Source organism: Bactrocera tryoni, unplaced genomic scaffold (assembly GCF_016617805.1).
Source record: "Bactrocera tryoni isolate S06 unplaced genomic scaffold, CSIRO_BtryS06_freeze2 scaffold_399, whole genome shotgun sequence".
Taxonomy (NCBI): domain Eukaryota; kingdom Metazoa; phylum Arthropoda; class Insecta; order Diptera; family Tephritidae; genus Bactrocera; species Bactrocera tryoni.
Window position 1 is genome coordinate 9,418 of NW_024396105.1, and position 14,999 is coordinate 24,416.

At 42.5% G+C, this 14,999-nt stretch overlaps 1 protein-coding gene and 1 pseudogene across 1 annotated transcript; one reads left to right on the forward strand and one right to left on the reverse strand.

Moving 5' to 3' along the window:
• The first annotated feature begins 692 nt into the window (after positions 1-692).
• Positions 693-1,624, forward strand: LOC120781157 (keratin-associated protein 5-4-like). The gene is made up of 2 exons (XM_040113288.1): positions 693-1,176; positions 1,476-1,624. The coding sequence occupies exons 1-2, from the start codon at positions 693-695 to the stop codon at positions 1,622-1,624; spliced, it is 633 nt and encodes a 210-aa protein (XP_039969222.1).
• Positions 1,625-7,053: 5,429 nt separating this feature from the next.
• On the reverse strand, positions 7,054-14,253 carry LOC120781158 (annotated as a pseudogene).
• Positions 14,254-14,999: the final 746 nt, after the last annotated feature.

Here is a 14,999-nt window from a genome sequence, read left to right on the forward strand (position 1 = left end):
GTGCGATCGCGAGTTGTGAGGGTCGGTGACCGCGAGTGTTTTCGTGCTGTTAAACATTTTTGCGCAATTTTGTGCAATTTTTGTGTACCAACTCGCGAATATAGCGGTAAGTAATTTAATTATTACTATTGTATATACGTCATCCACGTCGTTGTTATTGGCGGAAGCTTCGCACGGTTCCAGTGTAGCTCCGTGTTGTTGGCACGCTTGCTGAGTGGACTGCCTGAAAGTAGTTCTGTGCTGAGCATCTGGCGTTTAGTCGGCTCTGTGTCAGAGGAGTCTGGACAGGATTGCCCAAAGGGTGTAATCGTCTGTCCAGCGTTGGAGACTGCGACTCCTGTGTGGACCAACGGTCGTAAAAGCGCTACCGTTCAGCCCACGGTGCGATTCGGTTCAGCGCCACATCGGTCGACTCCGGACCGTTAGGGGGATGTTGTCCGTCCGGCGACCAATTGAGTGGCCTTAATCCGAGCACTGGTTGGGGTTGTGGGCTGTGCCACTGCGATCACCCGATAATCGACTTCCGCTTGGGTGGTCGCTGCTACTGAGCGGGCCTGCGCGGGTCGCATTTTTCAGCGTTCAGACGCATGCACCTGGAGTGGCAGCTGCTCCAGTTTCTTTCTGTCCGTGAGCCTTCTGCGCTAGTGGTACGCCAGCGGATCGGTTCGACTGAGGGTTAGTTGGGAGGCGAGATGCCTCGAGGACGGAAGAGGAGGACGAAGACCCTCGCTGGAAGCGGGGAATCCGCCGCTTCAACTGTCGTGGATGACTCCACGTCGGGCGGTGAGGGGGAGATGACGGGAGCGACGGTAAGATCTCCACCGAGGAGCAAGGCGCGGTTGGGGTCGCCGCGTAAAGAGGACGGAAGCGAGGGAGGGAGCGGGAGTTGTGGCGGGAGTGCCAATGTGGCCTCCGCTGAGAAGGCGGTTACGCGTGCGGGGTCGCCGCGTAATGTTGGGGGAAATGAGGGAGGGAGCGGGAGTTGTGGCGGGAGTGCCAACGTGGCCTCCGCTGAGAAGGCGGTTACGCGTGCTGGGTCGCCGTGTAACGTAGGGGGTGTCGAGGGAGGGAGCGGGTATTGTGGTGGGAGTGCCATCGAGAAAGCGATTGCGCGTATGGGGTCGTCGCGCAGTGACGTGGGGAGCGGTAGTGAGCGTTGCCCATCCGGCTGGTACGGTGGGCAACGGAGTGGGCGTCGCGAAGGAGGGCGCTGCGAAAGTTGTCACTCGTGTCGCGAGTGGCAGCAAAGAGGGAACGCGGGCTCTTCCAAAGGGAGCTGTTGTTGTTGGGGGTGGGGCAGTCAGCCATGTGGCGGCTGCAAAGCGTATAACTGGGGAGCTCAATGAGCTGGTCTTTGAGGCCAAGGGCTTTGAGAGGGAGACCGCGAAGGGGCTGTTGGAGCTTGCTTCCAAGTATGAGGCGCTCCTGATGACGGTTATTACCGAGAATGCCCATCTTCGCGGTCACGTCCTTAGGGGAAGTTGCGGGGGACACTCCTGACCCCGAGCAGGTCAATGCCGGCTCCGTCGGCCCCGATACCTGCGCCTCCTGCACCTGTGCTTTATGCAATCACACCGGTGACGCCGAAGCCTGTGGAGACCTGGTCGGTCGTGGTGAGGAGTAAGGGGCCTGCAACTTCCTCTCTCTAAGGAGGTTATAAAGAAGGTGGTCAATGAGGCGGGTCCCTCACTTGGTGTGAGGGTCCATGACCCTAGACCAATTAAGGGTGGTGGAAAGGTTATTCGTACCTCTGTTCTTGAGAGGGAGAAGCAGTTGCGAATAACAAGTGAAATCTCGAGGAGGTGGGGTTGGACGTCTCTGTCAACCGGAAGTTGGGTCGCCGGGTGGTGGTCCAGGGGGCTACATACGTGAGATCTCCCATGAGGAATTCATGGAAGATCTAATTCAGCTGAACCTCAAGGACTTCAGCCCGGCGTCCCAGAGGACTGACGTGAGGATGGTGTAAGTCGTCCCTGGAAGGCGGTTGCTGACGGTAGCACTAACGTTGTCCTGGAGTGGCACGGACAAGTTGATGTCCGCCCTCTTGGAGAAGAGTCGGTGCTACATAAAGTGGTTCTACTTCCGGGTGCGACCGGATAGCCCCGTCGCTGGCTGCTTCCGGTGTATGGGATTTGATCATCGGGTGGCTGAGTGTAGGGCCAAAGCAGATGTCTGTCGGAGGTGCGGTCAAGAAGGCCACAAAGCTGCCGGATTTGCGTCAATGCACCCCATTGTCGCAACTGTGAGTTTAAGGGTAGACCAGCTGGGCATCTTATGATGTCAGCTGTCTGCCCCATATATTGTGGCACTTCAATGAGCGCGCCCTCGCCAGACACTGATGGGAGGGATTATCCAGCTCAACTGTCAGGGCTCTTATGCCGTAATTTGTGAGTTGGGGGATAGCATGGTTGAGGGTGGGTGCAGTATTGCTCTACTCCAGGAGCCCTACGCCACCAATGGTGTGGTTCGGGGTCTTCCTGGGGGTTTTAAGGTCTTCACTGACCTTAGAGCTAACGCTGCAATAGTTGTGAATAATCCACGCTACGATTGCGTAGTTGTGGATTCTTCACAACTGGGTATATGTGTAGCTTTAGAAGGGGAGTTCGGTAGGATGATTGTAGCTAGTATTTACTGTAAATATAGCGAGCCCCTAGAGCCCTACCTGGGCTACATGGATAAGCTGCTACTACTTGCGAGTAGCAGTCCATTTATCCTAGGGCTGGATGCGAATGCCTCGTCCTCGATGTGGTTTAGTAAGGTATCCCGGCATTCGTCTGGATATCAAAGCCACCATCGAGGCGAGGCATTAAGCGAATGGGTGGTGGCTAAAGGCCTCCACATTTTGAATGGGCCCAGTGAATTGTATACGTTTGATGGGCCTGGGGGCGTAAGTGACATTGACGTGACGCTTATGAATGAGGCAGCAAGTAGGGCTTTTAGCTTTAGATGGGAGGTAAAGGGAGGGTGGGGATTGGTGACCATAAGGCTGATTAAAGTTATGGTTACCCCTCAATCCCCTCCCTTGCTATATGATAGTCCATTGCGGCGATGGCGTACCGCTGGTACTGACTGGAACCAATATGGACTCTCGGTTAGGGAAGCGGTATTTGAAATACCGCTTAGTGAATTTGTTGAGTTTGGAGTCGACGAGCAGATTGCTCGTCTCTATGAAGTTGTTTGGGGGGTTAATGATAGGGTTTTTCGTTGGTATGACTGTTCTAAGGTTAGTAAAATCAAATGGTGGACGCGTGAGCTAACCTTGAAGGAGAAGGACTTGTCCGGCGATTGAGGGCGTAGTTCTGGCAACGCGCCCGACGATTAGTCTGATAGAGCTGTCCGAGCATAGGTGCAGATTTAGTTGTGCTGGATAGGGAGATATAAAGGAGATGCTGGTGAAAATTAAAGTGCAGAGGAGTGGAGAAGACTTGTGTGAGGGAAAATAGGAACGACCCCTGGGAGTCAGGTCTATAGGATCTACCGGGGTCAGGGGAAGGTGTCCTCTCAACACAAAGGTGACACCTTGTCCTCTTGTAGAGGTGATGCGGAGTTCTGTTGATTACATTCTTTCCTAGGTCGGAAGTGCTGGTACCTCCAAGCACAAAAGGTGCCTGTCCCTCCATTAGACGATGGGGGTTGGGGTACGCCTTTGTACAGTTGGAAATATGAACGGTCCCCAGGTTTGATGGTTTGAACGGAGAGATGTGCCAAAAACTTATGGAAGTTCATTCCCGGAATACCTGGGAGGCCATTTGTGATAAGTGCGTCTGGGAGGATACTTTCCACACCGGAGGTGGAAAAGTGCTAGGAGTTGTTCCTCTCACAGAAGTCCCCTGATAAGGTCAAGGAGCGATCCTCGATCTTGTCGGGGCATCAGATCTCCTTCCAGTACTTGGAAAGTGCTGGAAAGAATCATGGTGGAACGGCTTCAGAAAGGCTAACACTTGTGAACAATGTGGTCGGATAGGCGTTTGGGTTCAGAAGGGATCCGTGAGGATGCGTGGTTCTACGTACAGAATGTCGTTAGGAGAATGTCAACAATGTCTTGGCATTTATTTTGACTTCAAAGAGCGTTTGACTACCTAGCTGGCAAGGATCGGTGGTGCAACGGCTGGAGGAGCTTGGCTGTCCGGAAATTACTCTTTAGCGGGTGTTTTCGGACAGAAAGGCCTCTTGTCGAGAAGGCATGAATGGGGTGTGGAAGTCGGAGTTGTTCGAGGCTGCCGCAGAGATTTCCATCTGGTCCATATATTTGGAACCTTATGATGGACACTCTGCTGGGCAGCTCGAACCTCTGTAAATGTTAATGCGTATCACGGACGACCTTCTTCTTATGGTCAGAGAGGGCCATGAGATGGAAGCTTCGAACGGGCAGGAATGCCACTGAGATCGTTGGGCCTTGGGGTTTAGGTGGTAGGGGTCGACATATCAGTGGGTTCAAGCTTTAATTGCTTGTCTGCTGAAGGTGGGTGTGTCGGGTCTCCACCGGTGTCACGTGTGAATAAGGTCAGCATTAAGATATGTGTGACCACACTTGGCAGAGATAATAAAGGAGCATTGCAGGTAGCTGGCAGGCAAAATCGGCAGTTTTGAGGAGCGATTGAAGGACGTCGGACGTGTTGCGTCGCACTATATATATCATTGGCTTGCTTGTGGCCTGTGCCACCTATGACCCTGTATGGTGGGAGACAGCCATGACCGTCTGGGGGTCTCAAAACGTCCTCTCAATCCAGCGTTGTATGATGCTTCTGCTTGTTTGTGCCTGGTATGTCGCTTAACGTTTTTACCTGGATGCGATGCAGGTCTTGTTAGAATGCACCTCTCTCTGACCTGCATTGTGCATACAGCTATGTGCTGTTGCTTTCCAGGTTAAGAAAGGGGGCTTGAGTGCTCATTGCTGCGGAATGATTGGATTTCTGACGATGATGTGGAGAGGGAGGAGATATCTAGGAAGGCAAGAGTCTTTCAGATGATAGGGTTAGTGATGTAGGTGCTTAGAACGTTGGGACAATAGTCCTAACGGCCGCGAGTGACGTACGAGAGTACATATCTGGGACGTGGGGTCTCGTTAGATGTATACCCAGACTTCAGATTTTGTCTGAGTCTGGCTTCCTGCTACAGATGGCATGGGCCTCTGAATGCATTTTTGCATCAGAGGCACCTATCGGATACGTCGGGTGTTTTTTGTGGTGCAGTTTCAGAAAACTGGTCGCATTTAATTGCGGGAGTGCCCGATGTACCGGACATTAGGGATCTGGGTGGTATGTGGGATTAGCTGGACTGATGGACGATTAGATGTTAGTGGTGATTCCACTAGTCGGTTTAATACCGAACAGTTAGGTCCGTTTGCGCGTGAATTATTTAAGGGCGAAGGCGGTTAGCTGGAAGTTAGGGTTAGTTTCTGTATGATTGGGGTGTGTAAGTGATGTGTGTGGGGTCCAACCACTGGCCACCAGTTCAGAGCAGTATTGAAGCTTAACTGGTAGTGGTTTCGGCTACGAGGTCTGATCGGAGACTTAATATTGGTACCGCGGGGAGCAAGATGCCTTGGAGTTCGCTCCGACTTGCTCACGAGGCCTGTACCCTCAGAAAGTAACGTTGTGGTTGTGGTTGAAACCCAAATCGCGGGAAGAACTGGCTTTGTCAGTTGAATGTGGAGTTGCATTGCAACCGGGTGCCGGACACAAAGCACGGCAGAGGTTTTAGATGGGCCTCGAACCCTACCAAGGTGGTTAGTGTGTCCATTCCACACTGCCAATTGGTACTGAAAATGCTTTGCATTCTCAGGGCGCTGATAAACGCATTGATTTGATCCGCTGTGCTTTTGAGCGCCGTGGAGTAAGGCTGTCGTCAGCAGGTGCCCACGTAAAACACATCGGACGTTGTCAACAGTGACGTGAGAGCCAAGTCGCGAGTGCGACGATTGTTTGTTTGATGACAGGAGATATTTCGTTTTGCCCTCGTTCACTGCCAGACCCATTTTCTGTGCTTCCTTGTCCAGCCTGGAGAAAGCAGAACTAACGGCGCGGGTGTTGAGGCCGATGATATCAATATCATCGGCATACGCCAATAGCTGTACACTCTTATAGAAGATGGTACCTTCTCTACTAAGTTCTGCAGCTCGAACTATTTTCTCCAGAAGCAAGGGTGAAGAAGTCGCACGATAGGGAGTCGCCTCGTCTGAAACCTCGTTTGGTATCGAACGGCTCGGAGAGGTCCTTGCCGATCCTGACGGAGCTTTTCGTGTTGCTCAACGTCAGCTTAGACAGCCGTATTAGTTTTGCGGGGATACCAAATTCAGACATCGCGGCATAAAGGCAGCTCCTTTTCGTGCTGTCGAAAGCAGCTTTGAAATCGACAAAGAGGTGGTGTGTGTCGATTCTTCTTTCACGGGTCTTTTCCAAGATTTGTTGCTTCCTTTCATTTGGGGTGTTGTTTTTACGTGGCGGGTCCCAAACCCAGCGCACAACCCTATGTAGGGGATGTTTCGCCTTCTCACATTAGCTCGCCTTCGAACGGATGTTCTTAGGCTACCCAGAGGATACTTGGTCAAAGACCGGAAGTGGTGAGCTGTTTGAGCCATGTGTAAAAGAGTCGTTTCTGGCCACTCCCAAGTGAATGGCGATCAGGGAACTTTCCTCACTTGCGTGAACTTCTACACATGACTCCATCCACCACTCTTACGCGAATATAGAAAAACAAATACAGGATATGGCCGAAAAACAAGATATTCTAATAGAAATTGAACAAAAAAAACTGAAAATAGAGGAAGAAAAATTAAAAATTTTACAGCAGTCTTTGTTTGTTGTGAATAAAAATTAGAAAAGTTACTTGATTTCATAACGAATATGTATTGTTTTATTTAACGGAAATATAAAATCAAACTTATCATAAAATGAACATTTTTTACATACAAATCTGCAAATGCATACGTATATGTACGTGATTATATAAAACAAATATGTCGAAAAATTATATATAGTTTTATTATTTGAGATTGAAAATGGAAAATGTTGCTCTAAAAGTGCATTTTAAAATTAAAATAATTAAAATTTATTAATTTCTTGACTGATTCCGACGATCTCCACTTGCTTCTCTCGCCAGCTCATTAGCAGGTTCTGGCTCCGGGTCGGCACTTTCAATTTGAGGGTCAATAATTGTATCGTCGTTTGTGATAATACATATATTGTGCATAATGCATGCACTTGCAACTAAATTTGAAATTGCACATAAATTTCTGTGCTCCGTAAATTTAAGAAGCCTTCGGAAACCTCCTTTCAGTGCGCCAAATGCATTTTCAATAACTATTCTTGCCGAAGAATGTGTTTTGTTAAAGCTGATTTGATTGGGCGTTAACGAACCATAATCTTTAAACACCGGTATGAGGTAATTTCTGCAAGGGTATGCCGAGTCCCCGAGAATAAAAGTAGAATTTGGAAATAAACTTTCCATATTACTTTCCGCTTTTCTATAAAATGCTGACCTTTTTAGCACTCTAGAGTCATGATATGATCCGGGTTCACCACAATAAATATCAATAAATTTTTTATCAGCATCGACAATGGCCTGCAGAACAACACTATAATTACGTTTACGATCAAAATATATATGTTTGTCTTTTATTGGTGCATTAATTGTTATGTGGGTACAATCAATAGCACCAATAACACCTGGTATTTGTTTCCTTTGTAAAAACTTGCGAGTTGTTTCTTCCAACGTATCTCCAGTTGGCCACTTAACAAACTCATGGCCTATTGAGATAACCCACCCGACGAACAACCGCCAATGCTGTGGACTTCGTTACACCAAACAATACGGCTAGTTGTCTGTAGGTAATTGTATTACTTAAATACCATACATACATGTACATCATTGTTTTAGCAGGAATTTTGACTTTTCCGGACTTCGTAGCAAAACGGGTTCATTCACTTTCTTCATATCTTTCCGCAAAAAACACTCATACAGAAAAGTCTCATAACAAAAACAAAGCATACCTATTAAGTAATCTAAAGTGGTGCGGCTCAAACGAAAGTGTGATTTGAAATCCTCATCTCCAAAATTATCTATGCTGTCCACAAAATTAGAGCATTTTGGATGCTCTATCTGCTCTTGTTCTGAATCCTCCGATGACGAACTTGATTCAGCAGCTAAAAATACGGTCCAATGATTCCACCAGCGTACAAACCACGCAAACAGTGCATTTTTCGGGATGCATGGGCGGTTGGCCACCAAGATCATGCGATTTAACGCCTTTAGACTATTTTTGTGGGGCTACGTCAAGTCTAAAGTCTACAGAAATAAGCCAGCAACTATTCCAGCTTTGGAGATAACATTTCGAAAGAAATTCGGGCTATTCCGGCAGAAATGCTCGAAAAAGTTTGCAGTAATCCCCACATATATTAAGTAAAGTAAGCCGGATAATCGAAAATCCTATTTTAGTTATACATATAAGTAAGTCAAATTTTTGCACAATTTTATTTATTTAAGGCAAAAGGATACACTGTTATGAATTAAACACGCTCTCTCATTTTCATTGAGATAACTCACATGTTGGCCTATAGTATATGCGGTACAAAGTCACCCGGAATTTCGAAAATCTTTATATTAGGTATATGGGGGCTAAGCCGAGCTCAATTTAACCCATTTTTGAGATACAGAAATACCATTTTCAGAGAAACATTACCCTGAATTTCAATTATATATTTCACACATTGAGCGATACTTTCGATACCGGGGTCTAAATATTTGGTACCTAGGGCTTCAACGGATTTGTTTGGATTTGAACAATTTTCGTTCATAATGTGACAAACTAAAGGCATTATTCGTGCAAAGTCATATCCTGTTATATCAATTGCTTATTGATTTGTGTACTGGAAAGTGAAAGAATTGTGTATATGGGAAGTAGGCGTGGTTGCTGTCTGATGTCATTAATTTTCATACAGTGGAATAGAAATATGAAGATAATGCCAAGTACTAAATTTTGTCGAAATCGGTCAGTCCAGTCCCGAGATATGAGATTTCCACAAAATGTGGGCTTCCATACCACGTCCACGTTCATAGTCCAATTTTCACACCGGCTCTTATAAAGACCTCTCATATTTATTCTGATAATGGTTCAATTTTAAATACACATACCAGTATACATTTACAAATATAGCACTGTAGAGCTGGTTATTCTCTTCAGTAAAATGAAACAAGCACGAAACTCTCATACCATTAATCCATTTTGTAGGTGAAAAGTGTATTTTAAAAAATTATTATTTTCTAGTCATATAACGTTTACCTGGCGCATTTTTATATCAGGATGTGTGCTCAAAAAGCATCGATTAAAATACGGAATTATGAACAATTTAACAAGAAACTAGATAAGCTCGGTCACACTTTGCTGTGGATAAGATAAGATCAATTTTATTAAGATAACCCAAATACTGATCTGATTCAACTCATTTTTGGCATACAACCATACAATTATTAGAAAAGGATTCTTTCCGAATTTCCATAAAATATCTTACAAATTGACCGATATTCGCAATTCGACTTTGATCCACACATTCTTGGTCAGAAGGTGTCTTATTTCAAGCACACCAAGCACCTAGTTTTATCCCGATTTATTCGTTGGTGCTTGATTCGCAAATGGAATGTGAAGGAATCCATCAGAATATAAAGTTGTAATATATGGGAAGTAGGCGTGGTTGTAGTTTAGTTTGCTCGTTTTCACAACCCATACGAATATTAAGTTAGCAATATACTGTATATACCAAATTTTGTCGAAATCTGTTAAGTAGGTTTTGAGATATAGATTTTCACTAAAATGTGGCCACAACCATCGTACATCGTCCAATTTTGCCTCGGACTCTCATTATGTCTTTTTGTATCATTCAATGAGTAAAATTCAACGGAGTTTACAGGGTCGGTTGGCATGCTTAGGTGATTTTTCCTAAGCTAATTTGGATTCTGTGTTTGAAGTGGTTTAGAAGATATTTACATTAAGCCAAATAGAGAGCGGGACCATGATCATTTTTAAACGTTTTTGGTCCACATTTTCCCCTTGTTACTGAATTCCCTTTGCCAATTACAGTTTTATATCTTAATTTATTGCTTAGTTATGTCATTTTATAGGTTTCCGTTTAATGAGGTTTTGTAAGCGTGGCTGTGGTCCAATTACGCCCGTCTATAGACTCGCCCTCTACGATTGATACTCAAAATTGTGGTAATTGAAATTACGCTGAATAATAATTGTTGATCAATTTTCTCCCAAGATAATGAGATGGCCATTCCTGGCATATCTCAATAATATACGATTATACGATATATCATAATCGGTCTACTGTTCGCAACACTATCACCCATCTTGAGACGCAATATTTATTATAAGATAATATTCGACCGAATAGACCAAGCCCAGCGAGCAGTGAAGAAAATATAGCAGCCGTAGCTGAGACTGTACACAAAGATCGTGGAGAGTCGATTCGGTGCCGTGCAATTTGGACTGACGTATGGAACGACTTGGCGGATTTTACGTCGAGATCTTAATTTTAAATATAAAATACAGCTTGTCCAAGAACTGAAGCCACTCGGCCTTTTTCGCGCAATGAGCTCTTGAAAAGTTCCAAGACGATTTTCGAGCCAAATTTTATTATCAGTGTGGCCCGCATTTGGGACGAAAAGCAACCTGAAGAGATTTATGAGCTACTATTTCATCCAGAAAAAACAACAGTTTGGTGTGGTTTGTGATCATCGGTTCATATTTGTTCAAAAATAATGACGGTGAGAATGTAACCGTCAATGGCGACCGTTATTGCGCCATGATAACCGACTATTTTTTGCCTGAAGTTAAAGCTCGTAGTCTCGGCGGCATTTGGTTTCAACAGTATCAATCAATAGATTTATTGAAGGCACACTTCGATTGCCACCAAAATCATGTGATACCACCCCATTGGACTTTTTCTGTGAATATATTTAAAATTTAAAGTCTAGGCGATTCAAGCCTTGGGGCAATACATCACGCGTGTCGTTCGCCACTTACCAGTCGAAATGCGCGAACAAGTCATCGAAAAATGGACTCAACGGACGGACCATTTGAGGCGTAGACAGGGCCAATATTTGAAAGAGATAATCTTCAAATAAACATTCGCCATTCAATTAAAAGTTTCTGTTTTTTCTTTAAGAAATGGGGAACCTAGAAATGGATCACCCTTTACGTTATTTTGCGTCCTTTTCTCGCCTAATTATTATGCTTGAATTATAGTCAAAGAACATTAAAAAAACACACTTACAGCATTGCAGACATGTAATTTGCCATTCCTCCCATTTGTCTAAAACCTCAAGTGTGGTTTTGGCTTTGCCATATTTAATACATTTCCTTTCACTTCATTGTATGTGCTCGAGCAAATATTTACACTACTAATTTAATTCCAAAAATGTAAAGACAATGTGGGTTTATAATATCCCCGCATATAATACGTTTTCACAATTATTTTTTTTTTAGCGATACGAGTACAATATTTTGCGGTTTTACCGCTTTGTGTTTGCCTGATGAATTATGAAAATTAGTCCACAAGCATTTTTAGGGAATTTATGCTCTCTGGCATTAATTGTTTTCATTCTCACGAAAGGTGGAGCGTTCTATGCAGCATTGCCCACCAGGAATGACCCTTATACGTATTACTAATTAGGAGACATTTCGAAATATGATGTGACTTTTATTGTCGAGTAACTTGGTTCAATAATCAGCAACAATGAATAACGATATACATATACGATATACATATACATATTTCCAGTGTAATTTCTTCTTCATAATTCTCCTTTATGTTCGAATTATTGCTTATGTTTTCAAATGCTATTGACTTAACGCATTTTTTTGTTAGATACTGAAGTTAAGTTAAATAATGTACTATGATACTTTTGTTAAAATTGAAATAAACAATGAGCAGGGTTTTTAATTTTCTACGATGGCGTGATTTTGTGTTCTTAGTGTTGCATGTCATTATATATTCATTATGATGTGATATTTGTCTGTCTTTTGTGTAAGGGGTACTGTATATGTCGCCACTAATTATTGTTCGAGTGGGACTTAGATTCTATAATTATAATTAGAATCTTTGATTAAATATTTAGTAATATACTGAAATATATTTTCTTAAGTTTTATTAAGATTTTCATTTTCCTCTGTTCCGAATTATTATCTTAAAGAGCATTTGTATGTCTATGGCAAATATAACTCGCAGAAATTTAAAAAATAAGCCCCGTATCTGTTGAATACCATACATTTTATGTTAGATCTTCCTATTTACCTCCTTGCGAATTAAAATTTTTTCTCTGAAAATAAAATTTAAGGTGGTATTAAAAATATATTCAATAAATCAATAGCTTTTAAGTATTTCTTAAAGTGTATATACAAAGTTGCAAGAAATGAAATTTAAAGACACCTATAACAAGAAAATTTCTTTTAGTGACTATGTGTTCAGTTTGTATGGAAGCTACACTATATGCTATAGTAATCCGATCTGAACAATTTTTTCGAAGATTATGTTATTACCTAAGGGGGGTATTCTGGTCTAGGAAGTATGCATTTCAGGTAATTTTTAAAGTGTCGTAAAAAACGGCATTTAATATTTTTTGCATTTTTTTATTAGTTATTTGTTAATTTTAGAAGAGTACAGAAAAAAATTAAAAACTAAAAAAAGTAAAAAAATTCAAAAATTATGAGCTGAAGAAGTGACTATACCCATGATTTCAACCCTCCTAGTTATCTGAAACCAAAAAAAAAAATTATTTATTTACATTCTAGAATAATGTCGCAATGGCCGGAACTACGGAAAAGTGGGAATTTTTTTTTTCACAAAATGGCGACTGCCTGCAAAAAAAAAAAATTTGTGGATCACTTTTTCTGACTATTTCGAGTTTTTTTCAAAATAATAAAAATAAAAATTTGGGGATGGGGCTAATTATAACCATAGACAATCCTATAAAGAAGACTCTATAGAAATATCAAGTAAATCGGTCCAGTAGAACCTGAGAAATCGTGGGTATCGTTCCGAAAAAGTAAGTTTTGAGAAAAACGCGTTTAAAGTTTCGCGTAAAGTCTTTTGTTCGATTAGTTCCTGCCGAACCAGTCTGGATGCCGGGTCAGAAAAATGCCTATATCTCCGAAAATAATTTGAATTTTGAAAAATCCTCCTGTACACATATTCTTGAATAGTTAAACTTTGAAAATATTTTTTTAAATTTCTAGACCAGAATACCCCCTTAAGCAGTAATCCATGCCAAATTTCGTAAAGATACCACGTCAAATTCGAAAGTTTTCCCTACAAGCCCTAAATTCCGATCGTTCGGTGTGTATGGTAGCTATATGCGATAGTGAGCCGATCTGAAAAATTTCTTCGGAGATTAAATTATTTCTATTAACAATAACTTATACCAAATTTCGTGAAGATATATCGTTAAATGTGAAAGTTTTCCATACAAGAACTTGATTCTGATCGTTCAGTTCGTATGGCAGCTATATGCTTTAGTGGTCCGATATCGGCAATTCCGACAAACGAGCAGCTTCTTGAAGAAAAATGTATGTTTACAAAATTTCCAAACGATATCTTAAGAACTGCGATACTAGTTCGTATATATAGAGACAGACGGACGGACAGACGGACATGGCTAAATCGGCTCAGCTCAACATACTGATCAATTATATATATAGTATATAATATCTAGAAAATTTAATGAATGACAGAATATAAAATCATAAGTTTTTGAAAGAGGTCTCTCCACTTGTCAAGTGAAGATATATGTATTTATGGTAGATGAATAAATTTTGTCATACATTTACTATTAGAATAGTTGGTATTAAAAATGACGCCAATACCACATCATTATTCAAAAGTTTTTACAGAGGTATAATCGTTCTTGAATAGAACGACTAGTATTCCGTATTCTTGATTAAATGAATTTCATTTATTTTATTTAGTTTATGCCCATAGGGCGCCAACAACGGCAAAACGTAACTGGTGTTTTTCACCAGTAAAAAAATGCGTAAATTCAATCAGTGGTACCACTATTTGTCTGACCTTCACGTATTTTGCCTAGAGGTTGAAATGGATTCCAAATTGAAACACGAATTAATAAATCGAATGGCCTCATGAACCTGCTAAAGAACGCTTAACTGGATGTGAGATCTTAAACCAAATGTAGTCATGTGGATGTATACTAGAGTCATTCCCCCTATTCTAACTTACGGAGCACTGGTGTAGTAGCCATCATTAAAAAAACTAAATGGTACTAAAAGAACAGCTTGTGCAAAGGCAACCGGAACTATTAAGCCATATGCGGCCGAAGCTCTTAATAAGCAATCAAAAACTAGAGACGTGTTTATTCGGAAAGTAGCAGCAAGTTCTGTTGAACCGTAAAGATTATCGACAAAGTCCAATCCAGAACAAGAAAAACGTAAGTAAATCGGGCTATATCCTCCCGATTATATCGGGTAAGTTTACCCTCTAGAAGTGAATGGAGAAGAGGTCAATCAGGAGAGGAGTATACTAATTCTATCTATACCGACATGTTAAAAATTGATTACAAGGTAGGAGCGGGTATACAACCTAATGAACTTCACATCTCTTTTTCTATACATCTACCAAAGTCAGTCAGCATCTTCCAAACGGAAATAATATATAAGGTATAAAGAAGGTCAGTGGAGTTGTATAAAATAACTATAGGAGAAAGAAACCATATGCAGGGTTAGCCGGTAGTCGGCTTTCAGCTGAATCCAAAGCGGAGCTAACACCATGCCCGTTTGGAACGATCTAAATCGAGTTTTATATACATTTTGGACAAGCAGCTCAGAGCAGATAGAAATCAATAACAAACTGCAAAATAGCAAAGCAGATATGGCCACAGTATGACGGGAATATAAACATAGACTAATTAAATAGGTCTAGAAATGGTGTCTACAGACTTACAGCTATTATAACATGGCACTTTGCCCTTTGCAGAGCATGCACCAAAAG